The sequence below is a fragment of the Peromyscus leucopus genome, chromosome X (genome assembly GCF_004664715.2).
Source record: "Peromyscus leucopus breed LL Stock chromosome X, UCI_PerLeu_2.1, whole genome shotgun sequence".
NCBI classification, from domain to species: domain Eukaryota; kingdom Metazoa; phylum Chordata; class Mammalia; order Rodentia; family Cricetidae; genus Peromyscus; species Peromyscus leucopus.
Window position 1 is genome coordinate 102,860,114 of NC_051083.1, and position 24,026 is coordinate 102,884,139.

General features: G+C 36.9%; 1 protein-coding gene across 3 annotated transcripts in view; it reads left to right on the forward strand.

The window, feature by feature from the left end:
- The window catches only part of Wdr44 (WD repeat domain 44), a 99,404-nt gene that overhangs the window by 60,727 nt on the left and 14,651 nt on the right, over positions 1-24,026 (forward strand). For all 3 annotated transcript variants that reach the window (XM_037199301.1, XM_037199302.1, XM_028887296.2), the window contains 6 exons: positions 186-269; positions 4,675-4,781; positions 6,524-6,675; positions 8,571-8,709; positions 10,527-10,591; positions 19,747-19,860. In XM_037199301.1, the coding sequence (XP_037055196.1) occupies positions 186-269; positions 4,675-4,781; positions 6,524-6,675; positions 8,571-8,709; positions 10,527-10,591; positions 19,747-19,860 (661 nt within the window). The remainder of the gene's footprint in view (positions 1-185; positions 270-4,674; positions 4,782-6,523; positions 6,676-8,570; positions 8,710-10,526; positions 10,592-19,746; positions 19,861-24,026) is intronic.

Consider the following 24,026-nt stretch of genomic DNA (forward strand, 5'->3'; position numbering starts at 1 on the left):
TCTTGCTTTAAGATTCCAGTCTTTAATCTTGGAAACCATTTAGTAATTCTCAGGTTATTCATTAATTTGAAGTTATATAAACATACCGGGGTCATTTTTCTTATTCTGATTGGTTGCTGTATAATAAATACAAGAAGATATTTTTGAAAAGAGAATTTTTAAAAAATGACTTTCCCTTCTTGTAGCAATGATGCCACACAGTCTGATGATGAAGAAAAGTTACAGTCACAGCAAGCAGACACCGACGGTGGAAGGTTAAAACAAAAAACGTGAGTTACTCGCCAGGGCTTTCTTCTTTTTAAATGTTTATTAGAAAAGTAAGAAAATTGCCAGGTTATTTTTAGCAAAAAATGTAATATAAAAGTGTTCTTGGCCACTTTTTACATTTCAGTAAAGCAGGTACTTAATGAGATTTATCTCATTAAATTCATAGTTAAACTCATTCCAGGGCTTCTAACATGATACTATTACCTTATATTACCAGCATCCCAATGTTGTTCTGTTACTCCTACTAATTGCCATCACAACACATTGATCTACCAGAAAATTCCTAAGAGGATCAATCCTTGCCATATTGCTCGGACATATCTGCTACCATTTAATTTCAGTAACAACTTTCTCATAATTTCTTTCAGCTTGAGAGAGTTGCTTTGGAATGGAATATGTGGTCTCCCTCCAAATGGTTTTAATCACGTTAAATTTCTACCCCACACTATCCCTTCCCTTCTGTTGGTTGATTACAAGTTTCTTATGTTTATATAGGTCACCTGTAAAGCATCTGACATAAAGTAAATGACCAGTATATTTTGTATCATCCTTGTGTTGTTTTCCATCGTAGATTCTAGAATTGTGAGTAGAACATCATTGTCCTTAGATTTCTTCCCCCTTCTCTTCATCTTTCCAAAGTCTCTTTATATTTCTACATAAATTATGTGAGATTCTTCCTAACTGTTCCAGTTAATAACAAGTCTATAGCCACATAACTTATTTTTTTTCTCTTTAGCATGATATCTTAATGCCATTTTCTAATTTTAAAAGCAAATCATTTTATCAGCATATATTTTACATGTTGTTCATTATGACATTTTCATACATGTATGTAATGTATTTTATCATATTCACCCCTATTACCTTTTCTCCCCCCCCCACTCCTACTGATCCTCTTTCTCTTTCTAACTAGTTTGTCTTCTACTTTCTGTCTTTTTTACTCTTTATTTTTGGGTTTTCATGGCAGGGTTCCTTTGTGTAGCCTTGGCTGTTCTGGAACTAACTTTGTAGAACAGACTGGCCTTGAACTCAGAGAGAGCTACCTGCCTCTGACTCCTGAGTGCTGGGATTAAAGGCATGCGCCACCACTGCCTGGTTGTTTTTGTTTATTTGTATGTTTTGTTTTGTTTTGTTTTAAATTACCTAATGAGTTTAATAAGAGTTACTTACAGGAGCATGGGCAACTTATCAGTGACTACACTGAAGAAATATTTCTCCTAGTAGCCACTAGCTCCCTATAGATCCTCAAGGAGGGTGAGCCAAAAGTAAACACATTTTAAACAGTTAAACAATATGATATGAAAAGTTTATGATCATATGATTCTTCTGTTACCCCCACAAATACGTAGTATAATGGTGGTCATATGGATTGTGTCTGATTATGCATGAGTCACTAAATTGGCAATATTGCCATATAAAGTCCAAAGTGAATGATCCACTTAAGTCTGATTTTTTTCTTGTGTATATTAAGGGAAGTAAGACTATTTAGAAAATATGTGCCAAAAATGCAAATATATGTTAACACCAGATATTTGAAAGTTGGCTAACAGTAACAACTGTCAGGAAACAAACATCCAGGCGAGCCGTCATATAGTGTATGCCCTAAAGCTCATTTATATTCTACTTTGGTTTTCTTGTGTAAGTTCTCACTATATGGCTATATACACCAGCTCAGGCTGGCATGAACTCACAACTTCTTTCTTCTTTATCCTGAGTATTGCGATTACAGGTATATATCTCTGTGCCCTGTTAAAGCTCATTTTTCTAGGAAAAAAAAATCTATTAAAAAAAATGGGTCTGCCGGGCGTTGGTGGCGCACGCCTTTAATCCCAGCACTCGGGAGGCAGAGCCGGGCGGATCTCTGTGAGTTCGAGGCCAGCCTGGGCTACCAAGTGAGCTCCAGGAAAGGCGCAAAGCTACACAGAGAAACCCTGTCTCGAAAAACCAAAAAAAAAAAAAATGGGTCTATTCAGTCCCATTATTGATTTATACATCATTTCTTAAATCTAGTCATCTAGTACCTGAGCTTCTAAAGTAACAGAGAAGCAGCAAATCATGACATAGAAGTTGGCATTGTAATCAGAAAATGATAAAAGGACACATACATAGCACAATAGTCTGTGTATACAGTAACTCTTTCCAGCCCTTTCTCTTACCATGATACACATAGAACATAGAAATATTTGCACTGAATGATGGGGTAAACCAATAAGGCAGCCAGTAACCAGAAGAAATTGGCCCATGGTTCTGACTTTTCCTGAATCATAACTAGTTGTTTTGAAATCTGAGGAAGCAACTGATAATTGAGCCTAAGTGAATCCTGTTCAAAAGGCCCTGAGAATAGTACGAGTGGTAACTGGCCCTATTCATCAATGAAAGGAAATCTAAATGTTCAGTACTACTTTAAAGTCATGAAAGTCTATAGCTGAGCATAGTGGTATACACCTTTAATCCCAGCACTTGCAGGCAGGGGTAGGCAGAATTTCTGTGAGTGTTAGGCCAGCCTGGTCTACAGAATAGCCATGGCTATCTAAAGAAACCCTGTCTCAAAAAAACAAAAGCAAAAAGTCTGTATTTTAGAAAGTCACATCTACAATGATTTAAATGTCTTCTTGGCTTTTAAATAGTAATCATCATAGTTTCATTTCCTGTTGGTATGATAAAATACCCTGATAAGAGCCACTTAAGAAAGAAAGGGTGTATTTGGCTCACAGCCCATAATTGCAGGAATGTTAAGGCAGCATGAACTTGAAGCAGCTAGTCATAATACATCCACAGTGAAGAGTAGAGAGCAATGAATTAATACCTGCACTTAGTGCTTAGTTCGAGTTCTTCACTCTTAAACAATCCAAGATCCCCTACCCAGGGAATGGCGTCACTCACAGTCTTCCCATTAATAAAGATAATCCCCTCATAGATGTGTTCACAGGCCAGCTCAATCTAGACAGTTCCTTATTGAGCCTCCCTTCTCAGGTGATTCTAGAGTGTGTCAAATTAGCAATTAAAACTAAACATCATTGTAGTGAACCTATACTTATCCATAAACTATAACTTTAGAGTCGACACCTTATTTTGGTTCTAGAAACTGGTTTTGTGGAGATGGGGACATAGCTCAATGGTAGAATGCTCACCTAGCATATACAAGGCCCTGGCTCAATCCCCAGCACTATAAAAATAGTTTATCGTCTTTGTTTTCTGATGACTGAAAGGAATAACAGATATGTATAAAATAGAAAATGAAATTTTTTAATAATCTCACAGATTATTATCAAGATTCTCTATCATTTTTTGACAATGCTGGTGAGTCAAAACTAGGGACCAGCACATGCTAAGGAAGCACCCTACCACTGGATAAATAGAAATTAGTAATCAGTGCTGGAGTGTAGTTTATACCAATACTTATTTATCCATTCTGCTGTTGAGAGACATTCATATCTTTTTAATTGAAAAGAGAAGAATTCAAACTTGTTTAGAGAAGCTTTGATGCTTGTTTAACGTTGGATTTAGGGGTGTCTACTGGGAAAGCTCAGGCTAATTTTATTTCTGTGAATACCCAGATGAAAGAGAAAACACAATAGGTCTTCTTAGACTTCCCAGGTATTCTATTTTGTAGATCAATTATTATTATTATTATTATTATTATTATTATTATTATTATTTTGGTTTTTCAAAACAGGGTTTCTATGTATAGCCCTGGCTGTCCTGGAACTCACTCTGTAGACCAGGCTGGCCTTGAACTTACAGAAATCTACCTGTCTCTGTCTTCCAAGTGCTAAGATTAAAAGCATGCACCACCACCAGGCATAAATGACTTTTTTAAACCTTCCTTCTTGTTGGTAAAATGTATTTTTAGAGACAAGTCTCTAAAGTAGTATTTTCAAAATTATAACTGCATATTTATGGCTTCACCACAACTCTCCAGATGGGATTGTCTGAGGATGGGGCCCCATAGATCTGCTTAAACATGCCTCTCCCTACCCCACAATTGCCAGTCAATTATTATTCACACTTGAAAGGTATGGCTCTAAAATATATAATAACTGTTAATTGGGAGAAATCATATTCATATATATTTTCTTTGAAGGATATTGACTTGAATATGTTCTTTCCATAAAACATGGAATCTGATGGGGCTGGAGAGATAGCTCAGCAGTTAAGAACACTGGCTGCTCTTCCAGAGGACTCAGGTTCAATTCCCAACACCCACATGGCAGCTCATAACTGTCTATAACTCATACAGACATACCTTCAGGCAAAGCACCAATATACACAAAATAAATTTAAAAAACCAAGGAATCTGAGAACTTGAATACCTACTATTAATGTTTTTAAAGATACCTCTTAAGTTTGTCTGGATAGTTCACTTTGCAAAATTGTGTCAATACGTTTTTGTGTCTTTTTCTTCAGGACTCAACTAAAGAAATTCCTTGGAAAATCAGTAAAGAGAGCAAAGCATCTTGCTGAGGAATATGGTGAACGGGCTATAAATAAGGTTAAAAGTGTAAGAGATGAAGGTCAGTAAAATGAGCACATTTCAACTGAATAGTCCATTAATGTGTATTTTCTAAATTTAGTTTATTTATAAGAAGCACTCTGTATCAGTGAATATAACAAATTTTTATAGTCAATGTTAGTATTTCAATAAATCACAAATGTCTCACTTAGTTTTACGAATATGAAGAAAGATAAATGTATAATTTTAAGTATGAATTGGCTTAGTATTTTGTGATTATAACAGCCTTGAAGGATTTACTGTACAAGGATTAGGTAGAAATTTGTTTTGGCTTTTAAAAATATTTTCAAGAAGCTAGAGAAATGACTTAGTGGATAAGAGCACTGGCTGGATCTTTTTGGCTTTTAAAAATATTTTCAAGAAGCTAGAGAAATGACTTAGTGGTTAAGAGCACTGGCTGGATCTTCCAGAGAATCCATGTATAATTTCCCAATACTCTCATGGTAGCCTAGAGCTTTATGTAACTCTAGTTTCAGAGGATCTGACACCCTCTTCTGGCTTCCATGGGCACCAGGCACACACATAGTACACAGACATTCATGGAGGCAAAACACTCATGCCCGTAATAATAAACAGACTTTTAAAACTGTTTTTTTTTAATTAGGTAAACTTGGGACCAGGGAATTATTTCATTGGGTAAAAGCTCTTGCCATGCAAGCCTAATGGGGTTCCTTGGAACTCAGGTAAAAGCTAGATGCTAAACCGGGCGGTGGTGGCGCACGCCTTTAATCCCAGCACTCGGGAGGCAGAGGCAGTCGGATGTTTGTGAGTTCGAGGCCAGCCTGGTCTACAGAGCGTGATCCAGGAAAGGCGCAAAGCTACACAGAGAAACCCTGTCTCGAAGAAAAAAAAAAGCTAGATGCTATAGTATGCACCTGTAAAGGCAATATCTTTATGATGACATAGAAGATGGAGAGAGAATTGCCCTCAAGTTCACAGGCCAGCTAGTCTGCAGCATGTAACACAGCAGCAGAAGAAAACAAGAGAGACCCTGCTTCAAAGAAGGTGTAAGGCTAGAACCACTCTCAAAACAATGTCCTCTGATCTCTACTCTTGTGCTGTGGCATGTGCATTCACCCAGGCACGTGCGCGCGCGCACACACACACACACACACACACACACACACACACAATGACGACAACAACAACAACAAAACAACAACTAGGGGCCAGCAAGATGGCTGAGTGGATAAAGGAGCTTGCTGCCAGAGTTCAATCCCTATAATCTCTGTGGTAGAATGACAGAACAGACTCCACATGCACCTCATGGCATGCACATGTATGCACAATAAATAATGTAAAAATAGATTTTCTTAATTTTCAGAGACTGTAGCCCACTGTGCCTTTGTCATTATTTTGCTCATTTGTTTTTATTAATAAGTGCATTTAGTACTCACACAATGCCAGATACTCGTCTAAGAATTAACCCAAGTATTAACTAATTTAATCTCATAACTCAGTAAAGTGAGTATCATCATCCTCACTTTATAGGCGAGAAAACTGAAAAGCATAGAAAGGTTGAGTAACTTCTCTATGGTCATACAGATTATAAATAACAGCTGGATTTAAATTCAGCCAATCTAGCATCAGACTCCACTTTCTCAACCAATATGTTATATAGAAATAGACAAATTTTGCTTCTCTATTTACTAAAAGTATACTTGATGATCAATATATTTGAAAATACAAATTGTAACTAGATATATATTAACCATTGATGAATTTTGTTGCTTTGGTCTTCAGTGTTTCATACTGATCAAGATGACCCTTCATCAAGTGATGATGAAGGAATGCCATATACAAGACCAGTTAAATTCAAGGCAGCACATGGTTTCAAAGGACCGTATGATTTTGATCAGATCAAAGTGGTTCAAGATCTTAGTGGTGAACATATGGTAAGCAACCATTTTGTTTTTTATGACTGGCAGTGTATTTTTTGAGGCTTCTATTTAGCTTATCTTTACCAATGTATGTAATTTTGCTAATCAAAGTCAAGAACAGTAAATTTATATTAATATATTTAAATGAATGGATAATGCAGTATTTGTCTCTGAATTATTGTTTAAGGAGTAACGTTTTAGGCTGAGTATAATCTCTTGGGCCTATAATCCCAGCACACAGAAGGCTGAGGCAGGAAGATGAATGAGATCAAGGCCAGCCTATGCTACCTACCTAGGACAACCCAATTTCAAAATGAAAGTGAGGTTTGGAATAAATGAGCTCTAGGCTGTATTACTGAGAAAAAGATATGCAGAGAGGCCAACCTTTACAGCACTTAAATTAGAAAATAGTCTGTCACTTGTAAAAATATTTTAAATATTCCCAATCACAATTTAAACAAGTATTTCAGAGCTAGGGATACTTAGAACATTTGCATGTCATACATAAATTCCTGCTTTCAGTCCCCAGCACTTTGAAAAAAAATGTTCAGAATCCCAATGTGTTTTCCACAGTAAAATGTTCAGCCAAGATAGAGATAGGTAGAAGTTTATATTCTTTCAGATTTCAAAAGTACCAGACTAGGGATGTGGCTTTGTGGTTCAGTGTTTCCTTCATATGTATGAGGCTCTCTCTGATCCCTAACACTGCAAAGAAAAAAATCAAGCCTACCAGTGTAGACAAAAATACTCAGATTATGTTGCAGGTAGTTTCTGCAAATCCAGGAACATGAGGAAGATAGCAGTGAAACTCAAACCTAGGTAAACTATGCTGTGCCCTTGATCAGGGAATCAAATAAAGCCTAAATGTTGCCTCAACTACAGAGTGACTATAAGCAGCAGATAGTGGCTACATTGAAATTGCAATTTTTGTGCTAATAAATTATGCATCGGTATTTTAATTTTTATAATGGTTTCATTTTGGAACTTACTGAATTTTTTTATACTATATTGAACCCACCTTTATTTTCTACTTAAGTAAAAAGCCCATTATATTGGGATCCAAATCATGGTGTTTTGTTTTTGTTTTTGTTTTTAACTGTATTTGACTTTTATGGAAATGATTGCTATTTAAATAAACAGTTGCTTCTAACTTACATAATCTTTCTTCCTTGAGAATCTATAGGCAGGTAATCTTTTTAATACACCTAAATCTGTGTTATAATCTTATTTGTTAGAATAGGATTTGGCCCTTCCTAGTAAAAACTGCTATTTTTTAACACTTTTCTGAACATATACTTCTCCAATGTTTTCAGTTTCTATAAAGAGTGTAGTCATGTACTATAGAGAAGAAAGCAGAATAAGACCAAACTATTTAGGTACTTGGAAGTATCTCATGCTATGGGTACCACAGCTAAGGCAGGCTAGGCCTTGTTCTTTTCAGTCCTGGTAGGGGTTGTTAGTGACATGTAAGGGCTTTCTCTTCCCCCTTCATATTCAGTTAAGGGACTGAAGTTTCCAAGCTGTGCTTTGTGCTTTTCTAAATAATATTTCTAGGCACTTAGGGACTCTCATAAATGGCACCAGAGGTTGCCCTCTGACCTCTGCACACATGCCCACACACATGCATGCATGTATGCAACCAAAAATAGCCCTTATTTTATTACTATGTGAACATAGTTTGGGGTTTTAAATTTCTTAGGTTAAACTATGGGAAATGATAACGATCCTAACATACCTTTCTTCTAAAGGCTTCCCTTTGTGGTACTTTAGCACCATTGCACCTGTGGTAGGAGACGTGTCAGGAAAGTTAGTGTTCTCTTACTGTAGATAATGTGGCATAACTTTAAAGGTTGGGTTAAAGGAACATCTCTGAAGCTTGTAAAGTCATTTTGAACCTTCTGTTTTCATAGGGAGCTGTTTGGACCATGAAATTTTCTCACTGTGGCCGATTACTTGCCTCAGCTGGACAAGACAATATAGTGAGGATATGGGCTTTAAAAAATGCTTTTGACTATTTCAACAATATGCGAATGAAATACAATACTGAAGGTATTTTTCATTTCTTTAAATATCTAAATAAATCTGGAATTTTTGCATTTTAAGTGCAATATATGTTAAGAATCCTCAGTTCCCAAATTCAAAATGCTTTGTAATCTGAAACTCATGAAACATTGGGAAAATGCTCAAAGTTTTCTAATTTTAGAGAATTTCAGATTTCATTTTTTCAGATTATGGATGCTGAACTTATAAAGACCATGCAATTACTTAAAAATCCAACAAGCTCCAAAATCTAATAAGGAATATTCAACTGTATTGTTCTCTTTAGCTAGCCAGTCATTTGTAGTAACCACTACTTATCGTAATAGCCAGTTAGCATTTACATGGTATGGTATTGTGCACCTATTTTCTCGACTCTTTGTAGGGCTGAGGCAAGAAGGTCAGAATTCAAGGCTAATCTGGCTTATTTAGCAAGACTGTTTCAAAAAATAAAAATAAGGCAAACAGCAATAAGCAAAAATCTCTGGACCTAATGAAAAAAATACCACAAAGCTTTTGATATATGCCTTTTCTAGTATAATATGTAATTTTATTAACCAGTTAGAAATTACTTGGTTTCCCCTAGCAACCTTCAGTTCTATCCTAAATTAAAATGAAAGATTGAATTAAACTGGAAAAATAATAATACTACATATACTCACAAAGTAAAGAAAGGTTGCTAAAAAAGCAATGAAAAGTAAATTAAGTTTGTGGATATATGAAATCAATGGATATTTGAAAAATTGTTAACTGACAAAATAAAACCAACCTCAAAATACTATGAATATATGGTAAGCCTAAACAAAATATTCTTGTTATGTGATGATTTAAGAAAGTATAAAGAATTTAATTAAGTAGGGACTCTGATTTTATGAGATAACATTCTTGTAATTTTTAATGTAACAAACTTTATTCACAAATCATCCCCTTCCTAATCATCTAAGGTTGAAAATAAGAAGTTAAGAAATGGGAGAAAAGAAAATAGAGTTAACCATTGGTGAGAATATAGAATACAATTGAAGCACCAATTTAAAGAACACAGAAGTTTCTCATTCATTCAACTATCTAGTTAGACCCTATATTTTGTTTTGTTTGGGAATTTCTTGGTACTAGAAATTGAACCTAGGTCCTCAAGTATACCAAGCAACTATCATTAAGCTCTATGATTAAGCTATATTCTCAACCTCAATCCACCTCCCACTTAAAAAAGAAACTTATCAAGTAACAGTATCTCACTGATACCCAGTCTGGCCTGAACTCTCTTTGTAGCTCAGGCAGGCCTTGAACTTAAGATCTACTTGCCTCAACCTCATGAGTATCTGAGATAATGGTGCTGTGCCACCAGTACTGGGGACCCTCTATTGTTTAGAAAACCTTATGAATGTCCTTAATGTATGCCATAGTACATTGATGATGTGACAAGATAAAGTTAAAATGGGCTACTTGTATAGTGAGTGAGCTTTTCCTGTTCTACCTGGTGAGGCAGAAAGAATGTTTTAGTTGCCTTTAAAACCTGACCTCAGCTGAGAACTTCTTGGTCTTCTGTTATTTCCCCTTGCTCCTTTTGTAGTTAGTAACAATGTGTTCACTATGAATAGTGAAGATGAAATGATACTTTGTTTACTAATTTAGGGAACTGGTTAAGCTGTTTTATTCAAATTGATCAAAATGATAAAGACAATATGTGGGTGCTTGTGTGGTTACAGTTCACATTTAGAAAATGTGTTTTTCTAGGGTATTCTATTCTGTGACTGTTATTATTTCGTTTTTGTTGGTAGATTAGTGAATATACATATATGCTTTATTTACAATTACTGTGCTGGTTTTAGGCCGTGTGTCACCATCACCATCTCAGGAAAGTCTAAGCTCATCAAAATCGGACACAGACACAGGGGTATGTTCAAGTTTTATGGTTACTTTTGTTAAATTCTGTGATTTGTTTGATGCCCTGAAATAGTTTTTAATTATAAATAAGTTCTGTCAAGGTTTATTTAAAATTAACATGTAATATTAGAAGTCTTTCTTCTACTAGTATTCCCAAGTAAAAAATTATCATGCTTCAAGATTGCCAAATGGTGAATATTATTATTCAAAGTACCAACCTACTGTTGCATACTTAAATAAAACATAATCACTTTCCCTCAATCCAGGTTTAATATTTTTAAAATAATAATTTAATAACTTAACTATAGTTAAATTCTTCTGATGTCATTTTATTGCCTCCAGGAAAAAGATGCTTCTTAATAATGCCTCATATTGCCTTTCTAACTCAGTTATAATACTCTGGTATCTGTGAGTTTTACTTTTCATGCTGGTCTGTGTTCTAAATTTAACTCTTTCACATTGATATCTTTTCCCATGTGTTTGCTTTGTCCAGAATGCCCTGTCTGAATTCAGCTCAAATATCTTATGTTCTCTTATTAAATGTTTCCCTAAATCCAGCAGGCAAAATTATTACTCAGTGTGTTTTATAATATATCATATGTACTTTTCTATTTATATTGCTTACCGTATCTTCCTTCTATTTAGGCTTTGGACTAATTCTTGACACCTTACTCCATGCTGAATGTAATAGGTGTACAGTTATCATTGAAATGCTGCTTCTGTGCTTTTATTCTAAATTTATCTGGATGCTTCCAGTCTCCTTTCTTTTTATTCAAACTATGCCCATTCTTCATGGGCCACTTTTTCTCTAAAACCTTCACTCACTAATGCATAGTGACAATTTTAACTGCTTTGCTTTAGGGAAAAGGGTTTATTTATTAGTTTAATTTACTATAAAGCTTCTTGGTATTTATTGCTTTGAAAAGACAGCCTATACTGCATAAGACTGTCTTGAATATGCTTAGCAGCTTATATATTCATAACTACTTCTGTCTAGCCTCCCCACCCCTGATCTCTAAGTATAATTACAATGTTAATTGAATACAAGACATTATAAATGAGAACTATTGCTGGGCAGTGGTGGCGCACGCCTTTAGTCCCAGCACTCAGGATGCAGAGGCAGGCGGATATCTGTGAGTTCGAGGCCAGCCTGGTCTCCAAAGTGAGTTCCAGGAAAGGCGCAAAACAGAGAAACCCTGTCTCGAAAAAAAAAAAAAATGAGAACTATTAAACTTCTTTAATAAAAAAGTTAATCATTTTTCTTATACTATTTGATTTTTTTCTTCTGAAATAATTGAGTGGTCTATCATTTTTCAGGAAAAGGTCATTTGAGATTGCTTTGACATTTCTCATTCTTTCTCAAAACAGCCAAAAGAGGCTTCTATTACATGTCTTTTGGGGTTTGGTGTCTGTAATTATTTCTTAACCTAACTCTAGATACAGTGGATCACAATTAGCACAGTGGAGATCATTTTTATAATCATTTTGTCTGGCTTAAGGTTGTGGTGTCTTACCTCTTTTGAAGTGCTTTTTCATGTTTTCTCATCATGTGAAATAGAGTACAGTTCAGCAGTGATGAGCCAAGATCACTCACCTACTCCCTAGTAGTATTCCCAAGCCTAGGATTACAACTCCTATGATGTTTCTCTTGATTCCCAAAAGTAGCTCAGGAAGTGTAAGGGAGGTACATCCTTAGCTTGCCCTGCTGTCTAAATGCTTAAAGACTTGTAGTGTTGACTTTAGCATGGACTTTTAGTCTTCTCGGTTTCTATGAATCCATAGTCTGACAAGAGTGTAATATGGTGATTCTGTGTAAAATTTCTTCTTGATGCTATAAATTGTAAGGGTGCTTTTTTTTACTTAGAAATTAGTGTTTTCTTGGGTAAATTTTTGTTCAATATACTTAATTGGTGGAATGTCAATGAGTATTAATAACATGTTAACTGCTGCTTAAAATTTTGGAGGGGAATAGATCACTAAAATTTTTGGGAGGGAATAGATCGTTAGAATGAAGAAATTGAATAAAGGGAGCTATCAATCTAGAAGAAATTGAGAAAATGTGTGACATTTGTATATGTGGCATTTTATAAATCTATACTGTAGTGCTATTAATAACTAATTTATAGATAAAGAAAGAGCTTTGAAATATTAAGTAACAGTTTCACAGTTGATAAATATAGCATTAGAATTAGTATCCAGCTCTATCTCTATAACCTATGCTCTTAAGAATTATGCTACACTAGTTGCCATCTCGATATCTGGGACTTATCTTCATTCAGTCCAAAAATATTGATTATTGAGTTTCTACCACATATTAATCACTATTTAAAGAACCGAAGAAATAGTAAACAAAGAAATAAGACAAAGCTATGTTATGAAGATTATATGGAAGAATATAATTTTATAGGACACATTATTGAGGACCATCAAAATGGTTCAGTAGGTAAAGGTGCTTCCCACTAAGCCTGATGACCTGAGTTGGGTTCCCAGGACCCACATACTAGAAAGAAAGAACTAATGTCCATGACTTGTGCTCTGACTTGCATGTACTCATACACATACACAAACAAATGTAATAAATAAGTTTAAGTTTTAAAGCTACTTCATTGAGTTATAACATACAAAAAGCCATATATACTTAACATATATTATTTGGTGAGTTTGGAGATAAATGTCCAACCATGAAAGCATAAACACAATGAATGCCAAAAAACCTACCCATTAACTCCAGTTGTTTCTTCATTCTCCTTATTTATTAATTTTTGTGATAAGAAATTTTGAACTATCATTTTTAAGTGTATAATACAGTATTATTACTATAATTGTTGTTCTGTGCTCTCTAGTACTTGCTAATTTTGCATAACTGAAATTTTATACCCTTTGAATAATACTATCTGGTTTATCTTTCCCCTGATCCCTGGCAGCCACCATATTCTGCTTCTGTGAATGGAACTATATTATGTTACATTTATCATTTATGTGGTATGATATAGTATTTGCCCTTCTGTATCTAGCTTACTTTACTTATCTTCTAAGCTTGTTCTTGTTATCATAAATGGCAGCATTTTCCTTTTCGAATAAATAATATTCTACGATGTGTATAAGCCACATTTACTTTATCTATTCCTCTGTCATTGGATATTTGGGTTACTCATATGTCTTGGCTGCAGTGAACATGAGAGTGCAAGTCTTTTAGATTCTGACTTTAATTCCTTTGGATGTATACCAGGAAGTGGGATTACTGGATCACGTAGGAGCTCTATTTTTAATTTTCTAAGAAATCTCCATACTGCCTTTCCTGGTGGCTGAACTGATTGACATTCCCACCAGTAGTGTATAGAGTTACATTTTCGCCAATTTCTTGCCAGCCCTTACCAATGTTTTTCTACTAAAATAATTTTTTCATATAATATATTCTGATAACAATGTCCTCTCCCTCAACTCCTCCCAGATCATCCCTACTTTCCCACCCATCCAATTCAATGTTATCTCTCTCTCTTTAGAAACCAAACCAGTAATTTTTTACAAAAGGATTTTTAAAAGCATAAGAAACACATACACACATAAGCAAAACCTATAAAAACACAAAACCAGAAACCCTAATATACCAGCAAAAGACCAGTAATGTTAAAAAAAAATGCCCAAACAATGCAGTGTAAAACAAAAACTCCAAAGGTACCATTGAGTTCATTTTGTGTTTGCTATCTTCTTCTGGGCATGGGGCCTGCCCTTAAGTGTGGTTTTTATCCTGGGTGAGACTCACTCAGGTTGGTTACTCCCACTACATTTGTGCCTTTATTGCACCATCATATCATGCAGGCAGGCCACCATTGTAGATTGCAGGGTAATAGCTGTATTTTTTTTTATGATAGCCATCATGACAACTGCAGGGAGATACATTGTTTTTTTTTTTTTTTTTACTTGCAATGGAATAAATCAAATCAACCTGATGATTAGTGATGTTGGATGCCTTTGTGAATACCTGTTCACGATTTGTATGTTTTCTTTGGAGCGTGCCTGGCAGTTCCTTTGACTGTTTTTTTCTTTTTTCTCTTTCCTTTCTTTCATTGTGTGTGTGTCTGTGTGTGTGTGTCTGTGTGTGTGTGTGTCTGTGTGCGTGCTGCTAGGCAACCACTCTAACTCTGAGCCACATTGGACCTTTGGACCATTTCTAATTGAGTTACCTGATTTGATTTTAGTTTAGCTTTTTTACTGTTCAGTTGTAGAGTTCTTTATAAATTTGCATATTTTGATGACAAATAGTTTCCTCCATTTATGTAGCTGCTATTTCATGTGGTTGGTTGTTTTTTCTTTCTTGGTTTTCAAGACAGGGTTTCTCTTTGTAGCCCTGACTGTCATGGAACTTGCTTTGTAGACTAGGCTGGCCTTGAACTCACAGAGATCTGACTGCCTACAAGTGTTGAGATTAAAGATGTGTGCCACCACTGCCTGCCAGGTGGTTGTTTACTTTTCATGCAAAATTTTTTACTTTGATGTCTTCTTTTTGGGGGGAGATGTGATCCAAAATTTTCAGTGGGTATAACAAAACCATACATCTGCAATGATTTTTCTTTTACATGTAGAGCTATGATAAAGTTTAATTTATAAATTTAGACATAAAATATTTAATAACACATTATAATGAAATAGAACGGTTATAGTAATATACTGTAATGAAATGATAATGAATGTTCTGTTTCTCTTTTGAGTCCAAAATTGCAGAATCCAAAGCTGAGAATAAAGGAGGGTTACTTCAGTCTCCCACATCTCATTTTCCTTTTACAGATTTTTTTTTGTAGCATAGCTAATAAATCATTGCCAGACCCAATGCCTAGAAGATTTTTCCTTGTTTTTCCAGTTTTACTGTGTAGACTTTATAGTCAATTCTTTAATATATTTTTAATTGACTTTTATGAATGGTATAAAATAACAGTCCAAATTCATTTTTTCTTTGATTTTTCGAGACAGGGTTTCTCTGTGTAACAGACCAGGCTAGGCTCAATCTCACAGAGATCTGCCTGCCTCTGCCTCTGCCTCTGCCTCTGCCTCTGCCTCTGCCTCTGCCTCTGCCTCTGCCTCTGCCTCTGCCTCTGCCTCTGCCTCTGCCTCTGCCTCCCGAGTGCTGGGACTAAAGGCATGTGCCACCACAGCCGGGCACTCCAATTTCATCCTTTTGTATAGAGGAAAATGAAAAAGATTAAGCAAGGTACCAGAGTAAGTAAGATGTCAAGCAAAGCTTGTCATTTGTGTAAAATCTGAAGGTGGTAAGGAAGTGATCCTCTTCATACCTAGAAGGGAGTATAGCTGCAAGGCAGGTATACTATGTTCAAGAAATAGCATCCAAGCCGGGGTAGCTAGTGCCAGTGGGCAAGGGGGAGAATTAAGTAACAGAGATATGAGTATATACCATTGCAAGAATATGTGGATGCTGAGAACAAACCTAGATCCTCTGGAAGAGCAGCCAGTGCTCTTAACCTCTGGGACATTGCTCCAGCCCAGGGAGACATTTTTAAATCATCTAGAAACCAGATGAACATACCTAATCTTCAGTCTAAAATCTGAAATCTAGAACATTTTTAGCACCAGTATAATACCACAAATAGAAAGTTCCACATCATAAAAACTTTTCTCATGCATAAGATGATTAAAAATAGAGCTAGTGTGGTGGCACATACCTTTAATCCAGCACTCGGGAGGCAGAGGCAGGCACATATGAGTTTGAGACCAGCCTGGTCTACAAAGTGAGTTCCAGAACAGCCAAAGCTACACAGAAGAACCAAAAAGAGATTATTAAAAATATTGAGAGACTGGAAGACTGGAGGTAGAGTAGCACAAAAAAGTCAGGGAGAAGAAAATGCATGTTTAAAAAGAGATCTGGTGGTGTGGAGGAGGCAGGGGGCTGGGCAGATGGTTAAGAATACTTGTCGCTCTTACAGAGGATGTAGATTCAGTTTTCTGCACTGACGACATGGTAGCTCACAACCATCCCACACTTCAGTGCCACAGGACCTCACACCCTCTTCTGACCTCCAAGGCATAGGCATACACTTGATATACATACATGCATGTAGGCAAAATGGTCATAACATAAAACAAATCTTTTTTAAAAAAAATTTAAAAGGCCTGGAATCACTTTTAGGGATATTGTGTTTAGGAGTTAATGAAAAATAAATAATTATTAAGCAAGAAGTTGGCTTTTATGTAATGGGGCAAGACTATTAATGGTAAGTCTTTTATCAGGGCTCGCTATCTGGAAGTAAATTTGGGGAAGAAGTTGTTATCTAGAAGTGATTGGTAAAAAGCCCAGAGCTCAGTTTTCTGGTCTGCCTGCATGGTTCCTGTGAAGATTTTCTTACAAACTTTGGAAGTTCTCTGTAGGGCTGGAAGTATAGTACAATATTAAGAGCCCTTGTCTAGCATGCATGAGGCCCCTGGATTCCATCCCCAACCTCAAAAATCAAGCCTCCAGTATAGACAAATAATAGTTGTTGCTTTCTTTTCTACCCCATGGCTACTGTCCTAGTTCAAGCTCTCATTTTTCCTATGTTTTAATATTTTGATGATTTTTATTATTAAAATATAATTACATAGCCGGGCGGTGGTGGCCAAGCCTTTAATCCCAGCACTCGGGAGGCAGAGCCAGGTGGATCTCTGTGAGTTCGAGGCCAGCCTGGGCTACCAAGTGAGTTTCAGGAAAGGCGCAAAGCTACACAGAGAAACCCTGTCTCGAAAAACCAAATATATATATATATATATAAAATTACATTCCCTTTCCTTCTTCCAACCCCCCCCATACACACACATTGTTTCCTCTCAAATTCCTGGCCTCTTTTTAATTCTCTCTCTCTCTTTCTCTCTTTTTCTCTCTGTCTCTGTCTCTGTCTCTGTCTCTCTCTGTCTCTCTCTCTCTCTCTCTCTCACACACACACACACACACACACACACACGCACACACACATACTCAGGTAAATATATTAATATCACAGTGTATGGTTAGTGTTGCTTATGTGTACATGAATTCAGTGCTGAGCACTTGTTATTGTATAGGCAATTAGGGGGGCTCATCCCTTGGGAGAAAACTATTTCTCCCTCTCTCAATATCTGTTAGTTGCCTATAGTTGTTTGTCCTGTGGTGGGATCCAATGACATTTCCCACTTCCTCATTGCATGTCTTTTGGTGCTCTCTTTGTTCCAGTCTTGTTTAGATAGCCATATAGTAGAGGTATCATGGATGAAGCTTCTCTGTCATTTCTAGGAGACACAGTCTCACAGCAGCTATCCTGGTCCTCTGGCTCTTAAAATCTTTCTGCTCCCTCTTCCTCGACGTTCCCTAAGTCTTAGGTGTAGTAGTTGTGTTGTCGATATAGCCATTGGGGCTGTGCACCATCTGACCAGTTTTTCTCTGCATTTGGACCTGTTGTGATTTTCTGTAATGGTCTCTGCCTGTTGTGAACAGAAGCTTCTTTGGTGAGGGCTGGGAGCTACACTTATCTGTGGGTATAAGGATAAGTATTTAGGATGCAATTAAAAATTGTGCTGGTTTAGTAAAGTGGCAGTAGTAGTTTCTCTTCTAAGATCCATGACCTCACTAGCCCCAGGTAGTTAGATAGGTTTCTAATACCAGGCATGAGTTCCCTCCCGTTGAGTAGGCCTTACATCCAATTATAGTTGTTGTTTACTGCCAAGATACGAATGCCACTATTACAGTTTTAGGGATATCCCATAGTACTTATTGTTGTGGTTCATAGGCTTCTCAGATTGCTTGTCTCTCTCGGCAGCTTGCATCGCAATTTCCTAAACTGTGAAAGTTAGTCCTTAGGGGGGAGGCTTTCAGGTCAAAGCCAGCTCAGCTCCTCCTAGACTTGGATTGGAAGTCAAGCCATCCTTCTTAAAGTTATTGTTCTTCCTATCCATTTGCTTCATCCAAACAGTGTTTGACATTGTTCAGTTTTCTTTCTAAAGTTTCGGTCAGATCATGTTACTTTTTCCTTTTCAGAATTCTATATTGGTTCTCCATGGCCTTCTACCACCAAGACTTTGGAGCTACAAGTTTGAGATCCTTCATGAAGTGGTCTCAAAGTACCTTTCTAACTTAATATCTTTTTATAGTTTTGTGAATTTTTGTCTCCATCCTCATCCTAGCTACTCTTTCCTAAACATGAAAGGCTTAGCTGACACTCCGTATTTTGTTTCATGCTACATGCTCTAAACCAGTAGAGAGAGAACTGCTGGGTAGTGGTCACACTCCTTTAATCCCAGCACTCGGGAGTCAGAGGCAGGTGGACCTCTGTGAATTCCAGGCTACACAGAGAAACTCTTGTCTCAAAAAACAAAAACAAAAACAAAAACAAAAAAAAAAAAGGAGTTAGATAACTTATATCCTGCCTTGAGTCTCTTGTTCACAGGTGGTTATGTGACCTTCCAATGTGTTATTTGGACCTACAGGGTTTTTCTTAATGTCTTCATATTCATAGTGCTAATTCCTATTTCAAAAAGTTGCTAGGATTCATTCTGACGATGAATACACAAAGCATTCACTAACTAATTTTTTTAATTTTCTACACACTTCTGTCAAATGATAGAAACCTAACTAAAAATGCCTTAAGTAATGAGGAAGTGAGTTGAGGTAAGGTTTCCCAGGGTTAGTTAGCTCAGAAGTATCATCAGGGACACAGAATCCCACCAATTTTCTGCTTTTCACTTTCTTTTGTCTTGGGCCTTTCCCTGCCTTATGGCCGTAAAAGGGCAGCTACTGTCTTAAATGTCACTTGGAGACAATGTTCCAAGGGCAAAAAGGGGAAAGTCTCGTAAGTGAGCTCTGTTGAACACACCCTGTGGCTAAACTAGTCATTCTTGGGAAATGGAGTAAGCTAATGTTAAAGAAGTTTAGCCTAGTCATGACTCAACCGCTTGAGCTGGCCCACTTCTCCTGAAGAAACGGATGCTAAGAAAAGGCCAAAGAAAGGGCTCTTTTCGATGGGGAAAGATATGATAGCATGGTATATTGCTCCAGCAGTGCTTCTAGTTTGTTACTGCACGGAGAGAGAAAGGTGGTAAGTAGTAGATAAGCATAAACAGGGGAGTCTGCTTTGGGTGGGAAAAGTCTGAAGTTCTGTTCAGATAGCATTACATCCCAGTTGTAAAGTTTATTTTATGTCTAACTAGGTATGTAGCGGAACTGATGAAGACCCAGATGACAAAAATGCACCATTTCGGCAACGGCCATTTTGCAAATATAAAGGGCATACTGCTGATCTCCTTGATCTTTCGTGGTCTAAAGTAAGAAATTATTATTTGAATTATGCATTAATTCTGTATGACTTTGACATTAGGATTTTAAAATGTCTTATTTTTATGGTTGTAACACTAGCAAGCATAGGCTGTCAACTTTGTGAAAGTTATTTATAAGCTAATCTAAGTTCTCAAAAGAGGAATTTCAAATGTTGATATTGCTTAACAGTTTAGATCTATGTATTATTTGCCATTTGCTTTTTATATGCAGTGATTTCCAGAAAGAAATGATCCTTCACAAAATGGATAGGACTTCAGCTACAAAGATCAAGTCTGGCCCATCATTAAGCCTGCTTTAAGGCTTAACTTGCTACCTTTATGCAATTATTGATTTTTTTATTAAAAGTTCATTTTGTGATGCTTTTCCCATAGAGCACTATTACAACAGCAGTAAAGGGACAATTTTGCCACTGAATACCTCAAAAGTTTTCTAAAATTTTAAGGAGATGTCTCAAATTTTAACTAAGGTGTTTAAATACAAAACACCTTAGTATTTTTGCTTGATACCTTAAACTTTGTCAGTAATCAGTATCTAAAATATGTTTAAAATTTAAGAGAGCATATTTGAATACCATGACTTGAGAAAAGTGAACTGTGTTAACTAGACAATACCGGAGATACAAATGGTACCCATAATTTTAATTATGTCAGAAAAACCTTATGTAGCACGGAGATGTTAATGGTATATTTTGGCAAATTAAATCAAGCTGCACCTGAACTCTGTTTGCTTGCTTTGCTTGCTTGTTTGTTTGTTTGTTTGTTTGTTGAGACTGAGTCTCTGTAGCTGAGGGTGGGCTGACACTCACTCTGTGATCCAGGTTAGCATCATACTCAATGGGATCCTCCCACCTGCACTGCCTCCATATCTACCTCTGCCTGCCAAGTACTGGGATCAACATTCCCTGCCATGTGCATTTGTGAATTGCTGGTTCTCTTTAGGTATTCTGGGTATTTTATATAACCCATCTGTCAATATCTCTCCATTTCTCTCTGTGGTCTGCTTTTTAAACCAAATATCTTACAAACTTGGGGACCTAAGTTTGATCCCAAAAATGCACATTAAAAGAAAAGCCAGGCATAATGTCACATTATAATCACAGCACTGATAGAAGAAGACCCATGTGGCTCTCTGGTAAGCCAGCCTAGCCTACTTGGAAAGTTCAAGACCAGTAAAAGACCCTGCTTCATAAAATAAGTAGCAGTGTCTGAGGAATAACACCTAAGGTTGTCCTCTGACTTCCACATGCATGTATACACACATTTAATGTACATACGTGAACACAAAGAGGAACAGAACCTTTTTGTGAAAAAAATTTTGAACTTTTACTTCTCATAATTTAAAATTACATTTATTTATTTGTGTATGTGCACCTGTGTGCACATATGTGCATGGGCATGTGTGCCAAGGTGTGCATATGGAAGCCAGAGGATAAGTGGGTCAGTTCTCTCCTACCATGTGTGTCCCAGCAATTGAATGCAGGTTATCAGGCTTAACAGCAAGCACCTTTATCCTCTGAGCCATCTCAATGGCCCAAGAACCTTTTCACATATAGAGGTTTATGTCAGACAGTTTTTATATTTTAATTGACACATGAGAATTATGCATATTAATGAAGTATAATATAATATGTGTATATAATAGATAGTGATTAAAAAACATATGATTGACATCTCTACCTACTTAAAGATTTGCCGGGGCTGGAGAGATGGCTCAGAGGTTAAGAGCACCGACTACTCTTCCAGAGGTCCTGAGTTCAATTCCCAGCAACCACATGGTGGCTCACAACCATCTGTAATGAGATCTGGCGCCCTCTTCTGTATACATAATAAATAAGTAAATCTTAAAAAAAAAAAAAAAGATTTGCCATTTTCTATTTAGTGCCTTCAGACTCCTCTTTTCCAGTTACTTATAAAATCTATAACAAATTGTTATAAATCACAGACACTAACTGTACTATGGAATACTAGAGTAACACTAAACAGTCTCAGCAGGTTCTCTCTCTCTCTCTCTCTCTCTCTCTCTCTCTCTCTCTCTCTCTCTCTCTGTGTGTGTGTGTGTGTGTGTGTGTGTGTGTGTGTGTGTGTGTGTGTGTGTAATAATAATAGTCAAAGAAAAAGAGACCATCAGTTTAAGGGGGAATAAGAGGGAACATGGGAGGGTTTAAAGAAAGGAAAAGGGGAAGTGCTGTAATTATATTTTAATTAAAATAAAAGAATAAGCCGGGCGGTGGTGGCGCACGCCTTTAATCCTAGCACTCGGGAGGCAGAGGCAGGCGGATCTCTGTGAGTTCGAGGCCAACCTGGTCTACAGAGTGAGATCCAGGACAGGCGCCAAAAAGCTACACAGAGAAACCCTGTATCAAAAAACCAAAGAAAAAAATAAAAGAATAAACTGAGTTCCTATAAACATCTGCCTACTAGATATTCTATATTTCAGATTCACTCAAAACGTATCTGTTGTTTGCTTAACCACCTAATTAAGAGCATAACTTTGGAGCCAGACTCCCAGGATTCATATTCTAACTACTTTGCCCCTATAGTTGTGGGATCTTTGGCCATTTTCCTTAACTTTACCATACTTCACCTGCAAAATAGGCATAATAAAAGTAGCTTCTTTGCAGAGTTACAGGGAAAGATTAACTGCGTAAATACAAAGCACTTACATAGGGCTAGAGGGATGGCTTAGCAGTTAAGAGCACTTGCTGCTTTTGCAGAGGATCTGGGCTCCATTTCCAGCAGCCACATGGTGGCTCACAACCATCTGCCTCTCCAATTCCAAGGGATCCAACAACCTCTTCTTGCCTCCATTGGCACCAGGTAGGCATACAGTACTCATACATTCAAATGGCAAAACACTCATACACATAAAATAAATCTTAACAAAACAAAACAAAATAAACATACCTACTTACACAATAAATGTTCAATTAACATTACCTGTGAATGGGGCTGGAGATATGGTTCAGCAGTTAAAAATGAGTACTGCTCCTCACAGAGGACCCGAGTTTGGTTCCCAACTTCTTCAGGGGGCATTTTACAACTGCCTATAACTCCAACTCCAAAGGTATACAATACCTTTGTTCTCCACAGGCAACTACACTTAATGTTCAAATAACTGCCCCCCCCCACACACACACAATTAAAAATAAAAATATGATCTATGAATGTGCCAGGTAGAGGATTTTAGGCACCAAGGACACCAAACTTAAGTATTTTACATGTGTTCTCTTTTGTGTTATCAAACAGGTAAGATCACTGATGTTTATCAAGGATTTGAAAAAGGAGATTTGTAGGAGTTAAGGAACATACTGACAGGTGTGTAGTTATGGAATAGGGAGTTGAATTCACACTCCATGTCTTTAGAGCAATACTCTCTCACCCCATTCCCATGTCACAATAGCTCATCACCCTACAAAAGCTAACATACAAAAATTGAAAATTCTGGATATATTGCAAAGATGCAAGAATCGTAAATTCTTCCTTTCCTGCATTCTTTACAAATTTTGTAGGTCACAGAAATATTTAGTATTTAGTCTATATACGTGCCTCATGACTGGTGCCAGTTTGTAAGCTGAGACTTCTTGATTCTTGATATGATGAATATTAGTCATAAAAAGATAAATACAGAAAACAAGGGTATAACACTTCGAAAATTTTTGTGGAAGTTACTCACATTAATGGGTGTGTGTGTGTGTGTGTGTGTGTGTGTGTGTGTGTGTGTGCGCGCGCGCGCGCGCGCACACGCGCGCTCATGCATGTGCATGCATGTGGGGGGGTGCACGCCCACACGCACACCCACCCACATGGGGGTAGGGCAGGACAGAGGACAATCCTAGGTGTTGTTCCTTAGGCAGCATCTACCTTTGTTTTATATCCAAATATGTTTATTGGGCTGGTTCCCACTCATCATGAATCAGGGTGCCTTTGATGCTGCTTCCTCCTGAAGGAGCATCCTTCGGTCAGCCTTTCCTGACAACAAAAATGAGTATTGACTTGTTTCACTCAATTGTTCCTTCAGCTATCTTGCCAGATTTTTCATTAATTTTTGAGGTTATATCATTTCCCTGTTAGCTTTATTCCCTCTAACCTCTCCCGTGTACCACCCCCATCTTGCTCTTTTTCAAGTTCATGGCCTCTTTTTTTTCTTTTGTTGT